Genomic DNA, 10,205 nt, shown 5'->3' on the forward strand with positions numbered 1-10,205 from the left:
ATATATAAAGTAACAGAGATTCTTCATAGACCTCATAGGAGGAAAACTGTTTAAATATCTTGACTTAATTCAAAATTGTGTGTGTGTGTGTGTGTGTGTGTGTGTGTACGTGAAACAGGTACATGAAGCTTAGAAACACATGTCAACATGGGATCTATACTGCTTGGAACCTATAAATTTCCTGCACCATCAACTCTAGTGACACTCTATTTTAATTGAGAATAGTAAATTCTAAAAAAAAATAAATTATTCTGAGTAATGCTGATCAATTGTTTCTATCCATAGTATTTCAACATTTCAAAGCAAATGAATAGAGGATTACTGCTGGATGACCTGAGAACCTCAGGCTTGTTCGCTTAAAGTTTATTTAGATTTAACTTTACATTTAATAGTATTTTAGGTTCCAAGCAGTTTAGATCTGTCACCAAAATTCCACGTGCTTTTATTTGAACCACGACAAATATATTTGCCTCTCAAGAATTTTTATTTTCTTTCCCTTTCCCTCCTAAGTTCATGAAGTCAGTGTGTGGGTTTGTATATGGATCAATTGACGAGATGACTTGCAGATAAAACACAGTGCAATGCCACTGAATTTGGGGTATACAATGAGCCAAAAACTCCCAGTGTTTTCATTTTTAAAACCTTTACTGGTGTGTAAACACTTATACCTTTGCTGAATAATTTTTATAATTATCAAATTTTAGCTTTTACATAGGAATCATTTACAAATATTTTCTGTCTTTCATTAGAATTCCAATACCAGAATTTTTACTGTGCATTTTCATGCAACATTAGTAGATTAAATTGCTAGATTTGTAAGGAAAGTGTTGATGATGACATGTTCTTTCTTGGATTATCTGCACACAGGCAGCTGGGGGCTAGGAGGGATTCCTCCAGGCTGAGACTAGAGACTGGCACTCCCACCAGGACGTTTCCAGTTGGAGATGTTTTTCAGCGATTAACAAGACAGAATGTTCTGATTTTCACTTCTTTAAAAGAAAAAAAAATGTGTATTTGTAGAGAACAAACTTTCTTCGAATTAGTATTGATTTGGAAATGACCTGTGATAATAAAAAATACTGAACTCAGAGACTAAAAGAATGTAAAGAAAATATTTGCTTGAAATGTATCAACTTTAGAATATCAAGACATTATATATTTCAAACTATGAATGTGTTCCAAAAAGGGACACATCTGAAAATAAAACTGCAAGAATTTTCAGAATTCATTCATCATGATGCTTGATACTTGATAGACAGGAAGACTAAGAGGTGACAGAAGACGAACAGAAGGTAAGGTTACTAGTCTCACCCAAGCGCATTAAACATAGGACTTCATTACCTATGCAATCCAAAATCCAGCCAACTGTCCCGTCTCCACCGCACGCTAACACTCTGAAGTCAGGGACATCCCGGAAAAAGTGTAACCTGAAAAACAAGTATTTGATGGCATATTATTTACATTTCAATACTTCCTTATGTATTTTTATTATTCTTAGCTTTTTTCAAATAACTTACATTTTTACCTTACAAAAAAATGTAAATATTGCTATCTTACATATTTATCGAATATCACTTTGTGAATACATATTCCAGATCTTGTCTTTAAAATTTGTTTAAATTTATTTATTCAAGGTTCTATAGGAAATTTAATTTATTTTTATAAAAAGCCAAATTCAAAAAATATATGATACTAAATTATAACATTATAAGGACATCCTCGCAGATGTAATCGAAACACACATAATCCAGAATAGTATTTGCAATACAATTTCTTTAATAAGTTTTGTCAATCAGCCATTGTCTTTTGAAAATTTATTTGGCCATGATTACCGTGTCAGTCACTCTAACATGTTCCCACTTTTCTTTCTCCATTACTGGGAGACATTGGTCAGCCTGCAGTTAAATGTTAGCTTTCAGAATTTCCTTAGCACTTGCAGTCTGCCAAAAGAGGAGCCAAACTTGATTCACCTTGTCTCTGACCTGGTCAACAGATTTACTACCCAGGGATGATTAAACCTAATTGCTGGGTCAGCTGTGCTAAATACCCGCGGCTCCTGTTCGCACTGCATGCGGAGCAGTCATTACCACACCTGCGGGGAGGACAGTCAGAAGGCAGGCAATGTATCCCACCTTAAAGTCCTCCTCGCTATTTTCCAGCAAATGAAACGTGGAAGCAGAGGAGAAGCTGGTGCACCCTCTTTCCCCTTGCCCTATGTATCAGCGTTGAGTACAATGTGGTGCGGAATCACCCACGTCATTTTTCTCTACGTTGGATATTCATATACAAACAGCCATCTAGAAAGCTTCCTATATATTTTATTCACTTTAATATTTTATGTATGAGAAAGTGAGAGAGAGGCTGAGGAAGAAAGGGAGGAGGGGTGAAGGAGAAGTGGGGGCGTTGCTACTTGTGTGACTGGCAGAGAAAGCTAAAATAGGTTGGAACCCAGTTAGACACAGTGTGGAAAGGGTGATGTGGATGGTGGGAACCAAAGTCTGGTCCCTCGTAGAGCAGCAGGTACTTCTAAATTACTTCATCGACTTCTCTTCATCCACTGAGCCATCACTACCCATATTAAACATCCATGAGACTGTACTATATACACATGTAAGAAAAATTTCTTAGCTTAAAACATTACAGAGAGATCTGTCTTTATTTCTACCACCTGCAGATATATAGGATTCTTCGTGGATTTTGTTATTTATGAAAAATCCTTTATAGATTCAGTATGAAATCATGCATTACAGTGGTTGTCACAGGAACGAATGGATTCCAGCATTAAATAATTTGCTTTTCTGACCTTTAAACTGTGTATGGCATTTCATTATTACAGGCTGGAGAAGTGACTCAGTGAGAAAATTACTTCCTTGGCATGTGTGAGGTGCTGAGCTCAGTCCCCAGTAACATAAATTTTCAGAGCCTGTCTTGTTCACAATTATAAAAATTACTATTCTAGTTACCATTTGAGTCGCATTTGTATGAAAATTTGCATGTGTATGAAGGCTGTTTTAGAGTACAATGTTCTGCTACATTTGCTTTATTGCTCTTAATGACTCCCAGAGTGGAGAGTGTCCAATTCCTTGAAACCCTTGAATAGTACAAACATTTGAATATTACAACATGGCTCTCGAGAGTTTAAACACCGGTTTGATTGTGTGTGTAATGTAATGTCTCATTAGCACAGTTGAGCATTCCCATAGGTATCTTGGTGACGTGTGGCCTTTCCCATGAACAGTACTATCCAAAAACTTTGAGAATTTCTTTAACTGAGTGTTAATGTTATTTAACAAACATTTCCATATTATGAGTGATAATTTACACTTAAATGAAATTAATTTGAAGATATTTTCAAAGCTATGGAAACATTATATGAGAAAATACATACAATTTAACTGAGCCCACCATCTGGTAATAAAATCCATAGATATTTAACACGGATGTATCTTTCGGTTCTTTGGATATTATATTGTGTATATTTTCCCTCTCTTGAATCTGTGGCAAATATTTTCCTCCACTCCTTCTCCACTTGTGATACCTGCACTGTGCACAATGTGGTGAGTACTTATGTGCCAATCTCCCCCTTAACAGAACGTCCTTGACAACCCTTGTGTTCTTCTGTTTCTTCCCATGTAATGTTCTTCCTCTCTATGTGCCAATCTCCCCGTTTACAGAACGTCCTTGACAACCCTTGTGTTCTTCTGTTTCTTCCCATGCAATGTTCTTCCTCTCTATGTGCCAATCTCCCCGTTTACAGAACGTCCTTGACAACCCTTGTGTTCTTCTGTTTCTTCCCATGTAATGTTCTTCCTCTCTCACACAGGTGAATCTGAGCATGTACGCTTTATTCACCACTCTGCAATTCCCCCTGGCACTGGTACTAACTTTTCATCAATGATGTTTCCCTAAACCTTTCTATGCACTGATATGTGAAATTCCAATTACGTGAATATACCTTTCAAATTCATTTCAGAGACACTTGGCTGGTAGATCTATGCAGTTATAAAGATTTTTTTTTGTATTTTGTATTTGCTTCCTACTATTATAAGCAGTGTTTGCTTGGAGAGTATTATAATTGAGACACTCCAATACAATGCAATTGACTCATTCTGAAAGACAGCAAACAAGTGTTCAAACAAATGTAGTCCACTTAGTTCATCCTCTCCAATATTTTGGTTCTTTTCAATCCTTATAAAGAAAATTTTTGATTAATTTCTATTCATTTGATTCTTATTAAAATTTCTTAATTTGTCTTCATTTTAATCATTTAGTTTGTATTTTGCAGAAATAATTTAAGAATTTTTACTCCAATATCCACTGATATGGATTTAAATGAAAATGAATTCAACTACAATGTGTTCAAATTTATAAATCTCTTGATGAATAACTAAGACTTGTGTAAGTGAAGATATTCTATTTGCAATAAAAAGAATTCACATATAGTTTTTCTTTCACTTTATCTGCTGCCTACCTTTGCTTTAGTCTAGCAAAATTTTCAATTTATTTTTATTCATTTCTACATTTATTAAATAACTGAATAACCACTCAGACAATGGGAATTTTAACAGGATTTGAAAGCATGAGAACCATGCATTCTCTTCTGCCCTTACTTGGATTTGTCCATCTTTGCATCAGCACAGTTCTCTCCCAATCACTTTTACTTTCTAGGATGTGTATATGCCAAAGGACATAAAGAATTTTCCCTTGAATTCTTTGCTTTGAATATATGTTTTTAAAGTAAACTTTAAAAATAATAAGAAATAAACCTAAATCAATATTAAAGATATAAAACTAATCAATTACAAGTATGATAAAATCCCTCATATTTGAATATAAGATATTGGATATGCTATTTTTTTAGTATTATTCAATAAAATATACATATATTTAATATAATACTAAATATATTTTATATCTGTTCAGATATTTTATTTACATTTTGAGAATATTTAAAATTATGTTTACTGATACTAATGTTACTTCTTCCTGGGAAACAATTTTCCCATTATATATTGTTTATAAAAAGTCATATTACTATTTTTGTCTATATTTTATGTACATTTTGTGCATATAGTTGTGCTACAGTGTAATTAAAATAGCATTATTGGTTTCACTTTTATAATAGGTCCACTTCTCTGTCTCATTTTCCTTGCTAGAATTCTAATATTAGCCAAATATGAGTACTTATACAGACTAATCACATTTTGTTCTTTGTCTTAAATAGAACAATTCTAGAATATATCCATTCAAATGATATTTGTTACACAAAATTCCTTTCTCTATTTCCTTTCTGATCAGCACAGTTCAGGAGGTCAATAAAATGAGTGTCTACTTCTGCAATGGTATTTTTACTATGAATACGGTACTCTTTGGAGACACTGAAATGATTTCTTTAGTTTAAATTATTAGTATGAAAATGTATGTTCATATATGCCTGCTCTATGATACCATTCTTGCAATCCTTCCCTTCATCCTACTGGTAACTGAGTACTTCTACGTTTATAGAAAATAAGATTTGGTTTGCTAAGTAACATAACAGCACTCAGGGTCATAATGGGCCTCATTTTTCTTCTCCTTTCAATTAAAAAAATTGCCATATTTATATTGCTAAATAAAATAGAAGTCTTAGAATACACTATGATTTCCAACACTTTTGAAAAATGTGTATTATTTTGTAAGTTTCTTAAGTCTGGTGACATTTGGATAAAAGCAATTTCTGGTGATTCCTTGTAAATAGAAGGTTCTAAATAATGCACAAATTCCCTTAATAATTATTGAAGCATTATTAAATATAAGGAATATTATTGAAAATGTTTACTTGTAATTCTTCCTAACTTAGGTTTTTCTAATTACAATTCTTTAGCAGATTATGGTCCCCCTCTATATTTCTGAACACATTGGCACTGGAAGCTAAGGAAGCTTTCTTTTGTTTCTATTAATCACATGTATTTTTTTTAATTTCATTTCATATTCAAAACGCAATCCTCCACCCCTCACCCCTTTCCCCCACATCAGCTCCTCCCAAAAGGTGAGTAGTCATCAAAGTCTGGCACGTTAAGTTGGGGCAGGTACAAGCCTCTCCCCCTGGATTAAGGATAAGAATGGCATCCCACCATCCAATAAGCTAGCGCACACACAAGTGATAGATCCTGGTCCTGCTGGCAGGGGCCTCTCAGCTAGTCCAAGCTTCACCACTGTCTCCCACATATGGAGGGCCTAGTTCGGTCCCATGGAGACTCCACAGATGTCAGTTTAGAGTTCATGACTTTTCATGAGCTTGGTTCAACTGTCTCTGTAGATTTTTCCATCATGATATTGACCTGCCTTGCTCATATATCCCATCCTCCACCTCTTTCGATTGGATTCCCAAAGCTCGACCTGATGCTTGGTTGTGGTTCTCTGCATCTGTTTCCATCAGTTACTGGATGAATGCTCTATGATGATAGCGGCATACGTGGGCACCCTCTCCACTATTGCTAGGAGTCTTAGCTGGGGCCATCCTGGCAGATTCCTGGGCATTTCCCTAGTACCAGGCTTCTCCCTAACCCCAGAGTGACTCTCACAATGAAGATCTCTCTTTCTTTGCTCTCCCCCTCCATCCCTTTCACCGCCCAGAGCTTTCAAAGCATGCCAGCAGGAGTGGTAGTCACATGACAGACTAAATTGATGCCTGCCCATGGGAATTCACCACTGTCCTTCTGTTCCAGGTTGCTGCTTCATCTGTAATTCAGGCGTGCTCTTTTTTAAAATTCTTATCATTGGCTCTTTAGCAGTGTCTACCCCCGAACATCAATTTCATGCAACTGTCAGGTTAGCTTAGGGTTACTGAATGGACTGAAAATTTGGCCTTTTAACTCAATTTCTTAATCTACTCAATCCATGTGCTTTTCCATAGGAACAGGAGACTAGGAAAATCCTGTAGTCATTCTTAGTGTTAAATTCCTTCTGCTTCCCATTAAAATAGAATTGTCAGCTCCTGCTTTCCTGTGCTTTTTACAAATAAGCAAATAATTTAAAAGATCATACATTATACTATCAATAGGCATTCTCTTTCTCTCCCTCCTCTCTCTCTCTCTCTCTCTCTCTCTCTCTCTCTCTCTCTCTCTCTCTCTCTCTCTCTCTCTGTGTTTCTCCCTTCCTTTCTCTCTGTATTTTTAGGCCAAGAATACTTCTGTATTTCTCAAACTTTTTTGCCTATGATGTTGAAGCAAAGAATAAATCCACAAAGACAATTTTCTAGAACTCAAAAGTTCAGGCTCAATTTGGGCAGAATAGTTCTGCCTACAGTTGAAAACAGGAACCAGTGGACATTAGGAAACTATGCCCATAGCAATTATACTAGAAGGTGCAGCCATGGCATTGCATCAATTCAATAAATTTCTCAAGAGCCAAAATTCAAAGTCTCACAATACTTCTTTTAACCCAGGATAAGGGAATGAGAAGATTTTAGAAGGATGCCTCTGTGGAAAGTTTAGTAGTGTATGCTATACTTTCCATCTATCAGTTGAAATTATTTTATCTAGAAGATCAATGGGTATAATTACTTTAGAAGGAAATTATCTTGGTCTGTACAGGTTATTTAGTGCATATTTTAAAGTTAAGCTTCAAATAGATTATGAATAGTAATTATTATTAAATTTCCAATGTAGTCCACAGCATTACTGGTTTCCCTAGAGACTTTATCTACAATTGTTAGATTTGAAAGCAATCTTATTTGAGCTCAGTAGCTCCACTGTAAATGTTCAACAGGCACCCTAGAGCAAGTTGTATAGTTCCAGTTATTCAACAGGAATGCATTCTAGACTTCTGCTGTACAACAATCTTCCTATAGTTAACAGCATGACAGTGTACATTTAAAACACAGTTGGGAAGACAAATCTTGTAAGTATTCTGGACTCAAGAATAAAGCATTGGTGAGATGGTCACACTTTCTCTAATAAGCTCACATTCCTTTTAATTTTGAGACGGAATTGATGCAGTATTTTAAAAACACACATGAGAAATGTTTTAAGAAAGAAAAATGTTTCCAGTCCATACACTATAATTTTAGAAGTGTGTGATAATGAGATTTATTAAGAAAATTCATGTATTTATTTTGATTCTATGGTGAAAATTTATTAATCAGAGAACATAGAGATTGGTGTGTGCACCATATGTTCATGAACCATACTGAAAATACAGAACAAACAAGTGTATGCTATTAGGCAGTGTATGTATTAGACATTATTTATACTAAGAGGGATGTAAATATTTTGACAGCACTAATATTTATTTTATTACCTATGTTTGCGTTCCTTGCAGTGAATAACTATGAGACTAAAGCTCACGAATGGCATTATCATGCCACCAGCTGTCATTTTTCCTCTTTCTCTTCAGCACAAAGAGTAACTTCAGGAGAATGTCTCAAAAGTTATCACTTCTGACTCTAGAATTTCACATCATAAACAGCATGCTCCTGTTTTATTATTATGCTCAATTCATATTCACAGTTGCGTGTATTCACCTTCATATTTTTTTTTCAAAATCACAATATTGTATGACTTCATAGCTGCCTTGTAATTCAGGGAGGATTCCCAGTTTGTGATTATTCTTGTGTTGCCACTGTATTGATAGTGCACAACAATTGATTTTTTAGGTAAGATCTCGCTCTAGCTCAGACTGGACTTAAACTCACTATGTAGCCTAGGATAAACATGCATTTGTGATGAGGTTCCTGCTTAAGCCTGAAGTACTCTAAACACAGACATCAGTTGACATACTAAGCTAAAATGTCAGTTCTTCATAGCCTTCCCCTTGTTTTCTTACATCAAAGTGATGTCTACAAACAACACACACTCACTGATAATGTTACTGAAACTTCAGTGTCCTTTCAAAATGGGAGTAAGAAGCATTTAAGTCTCCTAGGGTTTCATTCTACAACTGGTGCAACATAGTGCTGTTACAGAAGAAGGAATTTTTACTTAGCTATTTCCATTTAGAACTTGTAAAGAGCAGCTTCAAATACAGGACTTGCAAGCCTCTGAAAACCTCCCCAGTAGGTCCAGCTAAGAAGAAAGTTCATCATAAGAATGCTTTCTTACCAAAACATCCTCACTTTAATTTGATAATTTGGTTGCTAGAAAATGCAAACATTTTCAACAAACTTGGGGGTCCACTCCATCAGGACAAAGAGGACAACTGTACATAATAATTTGAGCTCATTTTATGATCTTAGAATAAAATTAATGCCATTACCAAAATAAAAAAAGAACTCATTGCAAAGATAGTTTGGTAAAACATAAAGAAATGAAACATTAAGTTTATTATCCCTTGACATCTTGGAAAACTGCTTATGAAAATGTGAGTTTTAGGTGTGGAAGGAAAGAGACAGCAGAATAAAAGACAAAGTGAGAAACCACATGGGAGCGTTAATTCCTGAAAACCATTGATGCTATCTCATTATATATTTTCCTAACAGCATTATAAAAGGTACAAGAAATTAGTAGCCAGTAAATAATACGTTCTCTAAAACTGTCTTCTGGACAAGTGGGCATGAGTTTTAGAAAATGTTATTAAAAAGGTATGAAATTTCCTTCGAGTCATTTTCAATGATTCACAAAAAGTAATGTTTAGTTAAAACATTTTATCCTATATAAAACTGTTTATGAGATCACTAAGATAATAAAGTACCTTCAGAAACAACTTTTGTTAACATAAAGTTTTATACTAGCTGGGAAATATTCACATGTGTGTTCCTCTGTGTATGTGTGTACTGTAGGCATAGTTATTTGTTGCATGTGTGCAGGTGTAGAAGTTTACGTGTGCAATGGAGGCCAGACACTAGTTTTCCATCTCTCTGCAATGTATGTCCTCTTAAAAAACTTTTACTATTATTTTACATATATCACTGCTTGGTTTTTATGTTTGTATGCACACCACATGCATGCTAGTGCCCTTGAAGGACAGAACTAGAGTTACAGACATTTGTGCATACTCATGGGATTGGTGGGAATAAATCTTTGCTTTCTAAAAGGTCATTCAGTACTTAATACTTAAGCCTTCACTCCAGGCTCATAGACTGTCCTTTTTTTCTTTTTTTTAAATTTATTTATTTATTGAAGATTTCTGCCTCCTCCCCGCCACCGCCTGCCATTTCCCACCTCCTCAGCCAATCAAGTCCCCCTCCTTCGTCAGCCCAAAGAGCAATCACGGTTCCCTGCCCTGTG

The 10,205-nt window shown here is 35.2% G+C and overlaps 1 protein-coding gene across 9 annotated transcripts in view; it reads right to left on the minus strand.

Moving 5' to 3' along the window:
- Dgkb (diacylglycerol kinase beta) overlaps positions 1-10,205 on the minus strand; it is a 594,132-nt gene that overhangs the window by 335,611 nt on the left and 248,316 nt on the right. For all 9 annotated transcript variants that reach the window (XM_013347831.2, XM_013347829.1, XM_026782456.1 and 6 more), the window contains one exon: positions 1,342-1,427. In XM_013347831.2, coding sequence (XP_013203285.1) covers positions 1,342-1,427 — 86 coding nt within the window. The remainder of the gene's footprint in view (positions 1-1,341; positions 1,428-10,205) is intronic.

The sequence above is a fragment of the Microtus ochrogaster genome, chromosome 1, assembly GCF_000317375.1.
Source record: "Microtus ochrogaster isolate Prairie Vole_2 chromosome 1, MicOch1.0, whole genome shotgun sequence".
NCBI classification, from domain to species: domain Eukaryota; kingdom Metazoa; phylum Chordata; class Mammalia; order Rodentia; family Cricetidae; genus Microtus; species Microtus ochrogaster.